The sequence below is a fragment of the Nymphalis io genome, chromosome 15, assembly GCF_905147045.1.
Source record: "Nymphalis io chromosome 15, ilAglIoxx1.1, whole genome shotgun sequence".
NCBI lineage: Eukaryota > Metazoa > Arthropoda > Insecta > Lepidoptera > Nymphalidae > Nymphalis > Nymphalis io.
Window position 1 is genome coordinate 1,343,691 of NC_065902.1, and position 11,192 is coordinate 1,354,882.

Below are 11,192 nucleotides of genomic sequence, written 5' to 3' on the forward strand. Positions count from 1 at the left end.
AATAGAAAAGATAAACACTCAAATATCTTTATTAAAAATACATACATAAGTCTATGACACATGACCAGCCAATATGGCAGCTATATTGTTGCACATGTTTCTGATTTCTTCATCATTCAGATATTCAGCTCCTAAAATAGCATTACCAACAGCTATTGTTTCTCTCATAGAGTTAGCCTTTATCCAAATTCTACCATTCATACCTGCAGCAACTTCAAATGGCCACTCATTCTTTAGAGTATCAAGGAGTGGGCAGTTGGGATTTAATATCTTTCTTATTAAATTCAATGAACATTTAAATACGAATCCTTCAGAGAGAACACCCAGTCTACCTTTCTTTCCGTGAGAATCAACACATACTAGCTCTGGTTCCATATCTTTACTAGCCACTAACATTTTAGCATATACCACATCTCCAACTTGAACCTCAGGTCGATTTTTTTTTGTTGCTCCTTCAAATGATAAGTAGGATAAGGCAGCGGTTATGCTGCCACCGACTTCAACACGGAATATATCACCTGACTTTTGAACCACAACGCCTATTACGTTTTCTCCCCTGGAAGGAACATACCTCTTCTGATAACTATCTACCCAAAAAGTACAAGGACTTCGTTTCTTTAAAACACCGGGTTTAGTAATGTAAACACGATCTACCTCTTTACGAAGCCCAGGTCCGATAATTACTTTGGACTTTTCTGCAACTTCGGAAATTTCCTCACAATAATCCCCCGGTAAAACAACGTCGCCTATTGATATCTTCATTTTTAAATAAGCATGTTTTATTCAAGCATATGAAATTAAATTACTTTATTCTGTTACTTCACGAGATTTTATTCTTTTAAAGCATGTGTCAGAACTGTCATATTTAAAGTAGGTATAGCAGTCAATGTCAAAAACTATGTTTATAATAAACTTGCGTTGTTTTACGGGAACCGGTTTTATGCGAAACCGGTCAAAACAATTCCGATTATGATGATTTTTTTTAAAGTCAAGTAATAACAAAATTATAAAATTTAGTGGCTTAAAAATAACAATGCAGTTAGAAAATTAATAGTTTTTTTAACAATAATGTATTTGATTTTTAAATCGCGCGTTCTTCGATTTCTAGTGTTCTTGCTAAAGGCCAATATTATTACATAACTATATGTATTTGCCCTTATTTAATATGAGTATGAATTGTTTACATATTTAACCTTAACAACAGGACTTTATAAGTAGATCTTTACTTTGTATAAAAAGAATCATTTTGTAGTATACTAGAAGGTTTTTTTTATTAGATATCTGTTGACTTTGACAACAGTCAACATTATAATCTCATATCTGACGTTATATGACAGCTTCCAATTTTAATTTTTACACAAACAATCACAACGCACTACGCTTAATTTAAAGGTTAAGTTTTATAAGATGCAAGTTTTATGATACCCTGTCGTCTTACAAAATGAAAACCATAAATCAATATAGATGAGCGTTGTACAATAGGGTCAGATGTCATTGTCATAGCAGTCCATTGATAAGTACCGCATTGTTTCCTATCAAGTCTTTCATAACTAAACATGACACCATTCAGATCCACGCTACGGAAGCCGGGGTCATTTTTTGCTGGCAATGCGGAATGATTACGTGCTAAAGATCAAGTCATTTTACTAGAAATCTGGTTTATGCCTAGTCTACTGATGCAAAGTGTCGGGTTATGTCGTGTTAATATAGTAAATAAGATAGTTTTAAGAATGTCTTCCACTCAGTTGACATACGAGGTATATATTATTTTTTTTACTAGTTCTAGTTTTACTGCTAAATAAATTATTTAAGTAAAGTATTATGCCAGTACAGGGAATGTATTCGAAAAATTTATATCATGTTTGTGACGCATTTACAATTTTACGCTTATGACTAAGAAAAGCATACCGTAAATAATGGTAAAAAATGCTATTTTAAATTTCTACAAAAAGTACCTACCTTGGCAAATTGACAGCTTATAAAATTTCTTTTTGTAAGCTGTGGATTTGTACATAAACTGAGACAAATTAATAATTGTTTTAGGATGCAATTCAAAAGTTAAATTTGTTACAATCAAATATAGCAACAATTAAGCAGATCCGTAAAGACATTAAGGCTGGTCAAGTAAGTAACATTGTAATTATTTATATTGACTTTAGATATCCGTTACAGATAACTTGTTCATTTAATTTTATTTATTTACATAAAAAAGTGTAATTTTGATATATTTATTAAAATTTTATATATATTATGTAAAAATTAATTATTATTTTTCCTTTTCACATTAAGAGAGTATATATATTGGTAAATCAGATTAAAGATGTTTTTGCCTTTGTAGTAATAACATACATTGACTTTTTTTTTATTAGATAGTTAAAATTTTAACTAATATAAAACTAGTTAAAGGTATATTGGTTCTATGTTTCAGCAAAATACAAATCTTCAAGATATGAATAATTACCTCATGCGAACAGGTGTAACAATGCATATGTTAGATCAACTTTCTGTAATACACGTGGCTGGCACCAAAGGAAAGGTGAATGACATTTTGATAAAAAAATACCTGTATTGTACATACAATTTATTTCTGAAATAGTATAAGTTCTTATCACTTATTTCATGCATGAAAGTATCATGCATAAAATAAATTTATATTGAGAACGACTTTTATTTAAGGGCCACCTTATGGTGAGTGGTCATAACTGGTCATATAAATTAATTAACAGGATTTAATCATCATTAACCAATAGTTCATCAATAAATTTTTCAGGGTTCAACAAGTGCAATGTGCGAATCTATATTACGTGCGTACGGTTTTCGCACAGGGTTCTACTCGTCACCGCATTTAGTGGCAGTGCGGGAACGCATCCGTCTCAATGGGCGAATGCTTTCAAAGTGTCAATTTGCTGAATATTTCCATCAAGTTTATGATGCACTATATGAATCAAAGGTAAGTTTCAATAATATTAATTTAATGATAGTGATCTCAATAAAAACAAACAGTAAATTATCACCATATAGATGCACCTTGTAGATCTCAAAATGTGTTTTTGTGGAGGTATCCTAGTGTCCCATCCTAAGGAGTTAACTTTTTCTTTACTTTTTCTTACTATTACTTAAACAACAATAAAATGGAAATAATCTCAAGAGACTATAAATATGAGAATAATGATATAGACATTGCACCTGTGTTTGCGCTCCTCATGTGAACTCTAACATCATTGTTGACTATTTTCCTATTACCAAAGTCCCCAAGACGAAGATCCGGACATCATAAAAAGCTAACCACAAAACCATTCTCAAATTATGTATCATGGGTAGTAACTTTATTTTTTATTTTTATTTTTAGACAGTCGATGGGGACATGCCGAAGTATTTTTCCTTCTTAACGGTGTTAGCGTTCAATGTGTTTCTTAAAGAGAAAGTTGATGTAGCCATTATTGAGGTGGGAATTGGAGGCATTGTAGATTATACTAACATTTTAAGGTATAATTACACAAATATATGGCTTTTTAAAAATTCCCTTTAATTCTTATAACAGCAAAGTAATTAAACTTGTCTTTTAGGGTATAATGATTTTTCTGAATCGGTTTTGATGAAATTTGTATAATTGGATATTACATACTTATATGCAAAATGGCATTGGTTGTGATGCTAGTTATCTAATATATATTTTTATTGTTTATTTTGTTATTTAATATTATTTAATAAATTGCCAGTAAATAACAGATAAAGTTAATAGACAATACCAAGAGGATTTAACAAGTAGAACATAAACGAAGGTTGCAAGCTTTTTATATTAAGTCCTTGTTAAATATCTCGTTTGGCAGCGACGGAAAACATCTTGATGATATCTGCATTTGTATAAAAATATCTGCTACTTGTATACCTACCAACCAAACCGCACTAGAAATAATTCAAACTTTTTAATGTGTAGGATATTGGTTTGTCGAACAGCTAGATATATCAAAGTAGTTGCTTTAAGTTTGTTGTTTCAATCTCTGTATAACTCAGAAAATATAGCGGATATCCAATATAAATATATATTTTTTTAATTTATATGATTATCTTTTTCAATTTAATTCGATAAAAAAATATTTAGTGGTAATATAATTTATTAAAATGTGCTTTTAGGAAAGTTCCAGTGGTCGGTATCACATCTTTGGGTTTAGATCACACGTCAATATTAGGTAACACATTACCAGAAATAGCCGCTGCTAAGGCTGGTATTATGAAACCGGACTGCGAAGCGTACACCGTGCAGCAACCGCCGGAGGCAATGGCCGTACTACGATCGGTCGCATCTAATGTGAAGGTATACCTTACTAATAATATGAAAAGGAATATTCAATCTCCTGAAATTTTTAATAACGTTTACACTAACAGCCTGTGAATGTCCCGCCGCTGGGCTAAGGCCTTCTCTCCCTTTTTTTGAGGAGAAGGCTTGGAACTTATTCCACCACGCTGCTCCAATGCGGATTGGTGGAATACACATGTGGCATAATTTCAGTGAAATTAGATACATGCAGGTTTCCTCACGATGTTTTCCTTCACCGTCAAGCACGAGATGAATTATAATCACAAATTAAGCACATGAAAATTTATTGGTGCTTACTCGGGATTAAACCCACGATCATCGGTTAAGATTCACGCGTTCTTACCACTAGGCCATCTCGATTTTTTTTGGTTATAACGTTTATATTCTTGTAATAATGTTTAGTGAAAAATATTTCAAAAGTAAATTTTAATAGTTAATTTGTAACTAGTTGTTTGTTCCAACCAGAAGAGAAGTAAAGATAAATAAACAGCTTAGACATTGAATTGACGCGATACTATTGGACTAATTCTGGAATAATCTATGATATGCATTAAGAATTTGTGAAAAAATGGCGCTTTGAATGTCGGCAAAGTCGCTATCGGAACTATGAAAGTAAAATAAAATTCGATATAAGCAGTTAAGTGGAATGGTGCGTTATAAATAAAGGTACACTAATCAAGAACTGTTTCTAGTATATATTATATATCAAAGCTGTTAGTAAGTCGCATGGAATATGTAAATCTATGGTTTGCTTATCTTTCCTTTTTCGATTGGAATATCTATATTGTCTATATACCCTATAGACAACAGAGAATTATATTGTGAATTGTTATTATAGCAAGAGGGAATTAGTTCTTGTATAAAATAATTTAATATTACAAGGTCTCAATATAAAACAGACTTTATATATCCCATATATTATAATAATGCTTAAATCGTTTCGAAATAAATTAAAATCGAAAGTATATTTTCAGTGCTCTCTAACTACAATTCCCGAATTTAACACATACAAATTTCAAAATGGCTGTAAGATTACTATAGAAATAGAGGCTTACAGAATAAACGCTTCCCTAGCCATACAACTGTCGCACGCTTGGATGCGCAAGGCGAGACATACCATAAACAATTTAAATAATCAAGAGAACAGTGATATGACAAATAAATATATTCATAATGACAAGAAATGTGTATTAGTGGATACGTTGACCAAAGAAACTGTAATTGGATTGAAAGAATGCAAGTGGCCTGGAAGATACCAAGTTATAAAAACGGATTATGCAAAATTCTTCCTAGACGGAGCTCATACAAAAGAATCTATGGCCATATGTGTGAAGTGGTTCGAAGAAAATAACAGGTTAAAACCAACTATTTGATTATAATTTTTTATCTAAGCTTGTATATAAATGCTAAAATAAAAGTTCAAGAACTACTTCTTCATTCAATTATTTATTTATACGACTGTGATTTATTTTTCAGGGATCACACCAAAGTTTTGATATTCAGTGCAACTGGAGATCGAGATGCTACAGTTCTTCTGAAACTTTTAGCTGATATTGATTTTGAAGATGTATTTTTCGTTATTCCGAAAGCGTATAAAGAAGTAACGAAGGCAAATGATAATTATTCAATATTAGAACAAAGAGAATTATTATTAAAATGTGACAATCATGCCATGACATGGAAGCTATTCAATGAGAGGTCAAAAGTCTCCACACGAGAGTGTGTGTCTGATGTTCTTCAATGTATTACTAAGAAACCTAATGTTTCAGTCTTAGTAACTGGTTCGCTTCATTTAGTTGGAGCTGCACTTTCAATTATAGATCCTAATCTCAGTGAAGATGTATAACATATTCAAAGTAAAAATCATGTGATATTTATCGAATTTATGTTTTGTAACAAAATAATTCATGTTATGTAAAAAAATAAATCATTATTATATTAGATTTTATTTTTTGTTTTAGAAATTTTGTTTGAAAGTTTTAAAAACCGCGTATTTAGAGTGTGATAAGTACTTTTTAATTTGAATAAGTTTGTCTATATTCTTCCTTTTTGATTTGACAGGAATGGCGATATATTACAAGGAAATAATTTAATAGGTTATAATAGTTTTTTTTTTCTAAAATTTAAACATAGCATCATATTACATTCAAAATCCATTCAATTGGTGTAAACAACTCGAGAAGAAGTTTTTGGCGCGTGGAAAAATTGACATATTTTGATAGCCGCCGCAACAGCAAAGTGATACCATATCTAATTGGTAATCCTAAAATTCCATCCACAATAACACACTAAATTTTATTAAATATATGTATTATATAATAGTATCTGTATTTTGTTTGTTTACGTATTTTACTTATGAAGAGAGATTGAAGCATCACCCAGTAAAATTGTTACACCAGAGAAAATTAGAAAAATAAAAAAGGTAAACCCTTGTTGAATCATTAAGATATCGATATTCCATTCCCTAGACATAATGCCTAACATAATACTGTATTATACCTTTATAAAAGCATAGCAGAGCTTTATTTATAATGACATTATATCTACATTTAACAATAGTTAAAGATGGCGGGAAGTTGATGGATGGATTTGGTAGAAGGTATTTAATATTATAAATGATGATAAGTTGCCAGCCCATGAGCTCTTTATAATTCTCATATAAGAGATTTTTTAAAACATTAACATAAATACTTATTCCACCACGCTGCTCCAATGCGGGTTGTTGGAATACACATAAGGCAGAATTTCAATGAAATTAGACACATGCAGGTTTCCTCGCGATGTTTTCCTTCACCGAAAAGAACGAAATGAATTATAAACAGAAATTAAGCACATGAAAATTCAGAGGTGCTTGCCCGGGTTAGAACCCACGTTCATCGGTTAAGATTCACGCGTTCTTACCACTGGCCATGTCAACTCAACTAACTATAAGTCTACGAATAATATTCGAGCGCGAATAGATCCTTGTCTGACTATAAATTGAAATGCGAAATAAATTCGGATTTTCTTTATGCTTTTTCTGAATAGGTGTAATATGACTATAAATAAAAAATAATTAATTTATTTTATTGCATGAAATAAATATAATTAAAGTTGTAGTTCCTATAATGCGCTAGTAATATTTTAACTTATTATTGTTATATATAATTGAACTTATAATCTAGTAAAAATAATTTGGGAAATGGCAATACTAGCAATGTTTTGACATTTATATTTCCACACGTGTGTGCGGTATGATTCAATTTAATATTTACGTTTTCAAATGATCCCCTTTCTATGTAAAATTATAAACAGTTTTGGATATATAAAGTTTTAAATAAAAATGCCTGCTATATTAAATAATGACGTACTACTGTACAAAGGGAGTAATTTGTTTCGACAAAGGCTTTTATTATCAACTCTTAGTGGACGTGCTATAAAAATAGAAGAAATTCGGAGTACCCATGACGACCCTGGCCTAAGAGAGTACGAAGTGAATCTAATTCGATTATTAGACAAAATTACAAATGGTTCAAGGGTTGAATTAAGTGAAACAGGTACTTCCTTGTATTTTCAACCTGGCATATTGATTGGCGGTCAAATTAATCATAGTTGTTGTACTCAAAGAGGAATAGGTAAGGTTTTACTTTTTATTTTAAATTATTAATTTTATGTTTTTGTAGATTGCTAAAAAAATATTTTATTAATTATTATATCATTGGTGCTTTACTAAAATGATAATATATTTTTTTAGGTTATTATTTAGAAGTTCTGTTAGCGTTAGGTCCATTTTGTAAAGAACCATTAAATGCAGTGCTCCAAGGAGTCACTCATCATGACCTGGATGTGTCGGTAGACAAGATAAAATCAGCTGCACTGCCTATTCTATTGAAATTTATCCTAGTTGATGATGGTTTGGAACTTAAAGTAGTAAGAAGAGGTAAGTTGTGGAAGTTTAGTTCATATGTTTATGTTAATTATGTTTATGTTATTTTATGTTATGTAAATATAAACTTACAAATTATCAACTAAAATAATTCTTTAATTGATTAATTTTATGATAACTTGCTAAGTTAAAACAAATTATTTGATGTGTACATCTCGGTCACAGATATTACGTCTAAAGATTAATGGCCTACTTATGAAAATTGTTCAGTGGCTGTTGCATTATTCCGATTTTATTTTATATTGTCTGTCATTATTAAATTGCCATTCGAAGTTAGCAATAGCATTGTTTAACTAATGACTGTAATTTGTGTAAGCAACATTTATAAATAAGGATAATTATTGATTAATCTTATAAAAAAATCACAAAAAAAGGATTATTATAGTTAATGAGACCTTAAATACATTATAGTTTTTTTATCTCACCCACAAGGCTTACATTATATAGATATGTTAAAATCAAAATTATTAATTCACATTTAAAGAAATAAATTTCAACTAGAACATCTAGCCTTATACTGTAAAAATTTGCTAAACATTATTCTTTTGTTTAACTGAGTTTTTTTAATACATATCATTAATCATTTTAGGTGCTCCACCTCTTGGTGGTGGTGAGATTGTATTCAAATGTCCTGTTCGGCGACATTTGCGCCCTCTACAGTGGAGCAAATGGGGGCTGGTGAAACGGATTCGTGGTGTAGTGTATGCTCTAAGAGTATCACCTACGATGGCTAATAGGGTTGTAGAAGCAGCTAAAGGGGTTAGTTTTTTGTTTTTTTTTTTCAATTGAAATAAATTATAAAAATATCTTGATTGTTTTATCGTGAAATTATTTTTATTTTTCACTGAGATATTACTACTGGTTACTGTGAAGGTGATATTACTTTTATATTTCTATTATAGTATAGCAGTCATAAACTATTAACATATCAATTTTTTTTAGGTAATGTTAAACTTCCTACCAGATGTTTATATTAATACTGATCAATGCCGTGGTCCCAATGCTGGGAAGAGTCCAGGATTTGGAATCAGTCTTCTAGCCGAAACTAATGACAAAACTTTCTACTGTGCCGAATCTGTAAGTTAAATGATTAATATATCATTTACGTATAAGTAAAATTAAATCTCATGTAAAAGAAAATTGTTCATAGTTACTATTTGTTGATGTTCATACAGAATACATAAATATAAGTGCATTTAATTTGTAATGATTACATTTTTGATTGATGAAAAAGTAAAATTAAAGTTTAATTTTAATTATAATTCATACATCTTAAAATGTGATTGCAGATTTAACATAAAAATAATTTGGTTGCTTATTATATAGTCTTCGAGTTGTAAATTGAATAACAGTATATAATATTATAGAGTTCATTCCTGTCTGTATGTATGTTCGCACTAATCTCACACATTTTAAGCAGTTTTCATTTCTTTCACTGATCTTAGTTCAGCAACAGCATATACCTATTTTTATAGGTAATAGTTGAACCCTACCTGTCACCTGTGTGTAATTCAGTTTGTGACAAAAATCCCTTAAAACATGCCATCCAGTGTTTATGTATTATTCTTTTCTAATAATAATGCCTAATTAAATTACAGATATAAAAGATTAAATTATTAGGAAGTAGGATTTGTCTAATATGGAGTCTGATGGATGCTGTTGCTGTACAAAAGTTATGTTCATATTAATAAGCGATGTTTTGCTATTTATAACAGTGAAAGTAACTAATCTAAATCTAAAAGTAGTAAACGTAATTAATCTATTGCAGAAATCAGTAGAAGCCGGTACAGGCGAGGCAACACTACCAGAAGATTTAGGTCGAGAGTGTGCTCTGAAGCTGTTAGATGAGATCCATCGTGGTGGAGCTGTAGATTCTGCGTTCCAATGGATCCTGGCACTGTGGATGGCACTCGGACAGAAAGATGTTAGCGAGTGTATTGTGAGTATTTCACTAAGTTGAAATTTTAAATCTAATATATAAATAAATTTGATCGGTAAATTGATTATTTAAACTATCAGTAACTAAATTGACCAGGTCAGGCCATTAAAAAATGACTAAAGGTTTTTTGTGCAATAATTTTAAGTATTAGCTCATAGCCAAAATTGGGTTATGGGGTACATTATTAATACTGTGTATTTATAAATAGGTGGGCCCTCTGTCAGACTACACCATCAAATTCTTACAACATCTTAAAGAGTTCTTTGGAGTAATGTTCAAATTAGAAGTCCTGAGATCAGATGATGATGAAATGAACTCAGACGATGAGGAAAATATATCTTCAGCACAGAAAGTAAAAATGACCTGCATCGGTATTGGTTATGTTAATATAAGCAAGAGAACATTATAAATGACTATATACTTTAAACTGTTGTTTAATTTTATCAACGTTTTTATATATAACTGTTCACTCAGTCGCCGACCATAATCATTATTGAAAATTTGAGGACAATTGATGGGGAATTTTTCTTTGAATTTGCATATTTAGAGCTTATTTCCATTTTGTTTTATTGTTTTAAATAATACTAAAACTAATAAAAATAGCTACCAAAAAGAAAAAACAATTGATTTTCTAACGGATCAGAAAAATCTATTGAATTGTTTTAATTCATTTGATTCCTTACATTGATTGATAATTATTTCAAGCAATAGTCGATATTCGAAGACTTATATAACGAAAAATAATATTGATAAGAATAAGAGCATGTTTCATATGGACATTTTAAATATTTAAAATGATTTTTTAATAAAAGACAATTTATTTCATATTTTTTTAATATCTAGTCACATAATATAACTTAACACTAATTTTATTGTAAAATAATTAAGGCACATTTTGGAGTTACATTTCCTATACATTTTTAAGACAAATGCTATAGACAATAATTAAAACATTTTCAGAGGATTTATTAAGAAAAATACGCCTATATGAATTTATATAAAAATATAAA

At 30.1% G+C, this 11,192-nt stretch overlaps 3 protein-coding genes across 3 annotated transcripts; 2 read left to right on the forward strand and 1 right to left on the reverse strand.

Moving 5' to 3' along the window:
* Positions 1-2: 2 nt before the first annotated feature.
* On the reverse strand, positions 3-855 carry LOC126773916 (exosome complex component RRP40). The gene has a single exon (XM_050495177.1). The coding sequence runs from the start codon at positions 760-762 to the stop codon at positions 52-54; it is 711 nt and encodes a 236-aa protein (XP_050351134.1). The 5' UTR covers positions 763-855; the 3' UTR covers positions 3-51.
* A 503-nt stretch (positions 856-1,358) lies between these two features.
* LOC126773979 (folylpolyglutamate synthase, mitochondrial-like) lies at positions 1,359-6,259 on the forward strand. The gene is made up of 8 exons (XM_050495249.1): positions 1,359-1,757; positions 2,044-2,124; positions 2,429-2,536; positions 2,771-2,950; positions 3,350-3,486; positions 4,135-4,315; positions 5,293-5,672; positions 5,795-6,259. The coding sequence occupies exons 1-8, from the start codon at positions 1,662-1,664 to the stop codon at positions 6,162-6,164; spliced, it is 1,533 nt and encodes a 510-aa protein (XP_050351206.1). The 5' UTR covers positions 1,359-1,661; the 3' UTR covers positions 6,165-6,259.
* A 1,263-nt stretch (positions 6,260-7,522) lies between these two features.
* On the forward strand, positions 7,523-10,609 carry LOC126773903 (probable RNA 3'-terminal phosphate cyclase-like protein). Its single transcript, XM_050495156.1, has 6 exons — positions 7,523-7,932; positions 8,052-8,237; positions 8,833-9,002; positions 9,186-9,320; positions 10,012-10,182; positions 10,391-10,609. Exons 1-6 carry the CDS (start codon positions 7,641-7,643, stop codon positions 10,589-10,591), a joined length of 1,155 nt encoding a protein of 384 aa, XP_050351113.1. The 5' UTR covers positions 7,523-7,640; the 3' UTR covers positions 10,592-10,609.
* The last annotated feature ends 583 nt before the right edge of the window (positions 10,610-11,192 follow it).

Excerpts from the sequence above, each read along its gene's own strand:
- LOC126773916 (XM_050495177.1), bottom strand. The coding sequence starts at position 762 with ATGAAGATATCAATAGGCGACGTTGTTTTACCGGGGGATTATTGTGAG.
- LOC126773979 (XM_050495249.1), top strand. The coding sequence starts at position 1,662 with ATGCCTAGTCTACTGATGCAAAGTGTCGGGTTATGTCGTGTTAATATA. Across the intron at positions 2,125-2,428 it reads AAGACATTAAGGCTGGTCAA|CAAAATACAAATCTTCAAGA; the intron begins GTAAGTAACATT and ends TCTATGTTTCAG. Across the intron at positions 2,951-3,349 it reads ATGCACTATATGAATCAAAG|ACAGTCGATGGGGACATGCC; the intron begins GTAAGTTTCAAT and ends TTTTATTTTTAG.
- LOC126773903 (XM_050495156.1), top strand. The coding sequence starts at position 7,641 with ATGCCTGCTATATTAAATAATGACGTACTACTGTACAAAGGGAGTAAT. Across the intron at positions 7,933-8,051 it reads TTGTACTCAAAGAGGAATAG|GTTATTATTTAGAAGTTCTG; the intron begins GTAAGGTTTTAC and ends ATATTTTTTTAG. Across the intron at positions 9,003-9,185 it reads TTGTAGAAGCAGCTAAAGGG|GTAATGTTAAACTTCCTACC; the intron begins GTTAGTTTTTTG and ends AATTTTTTTTAG.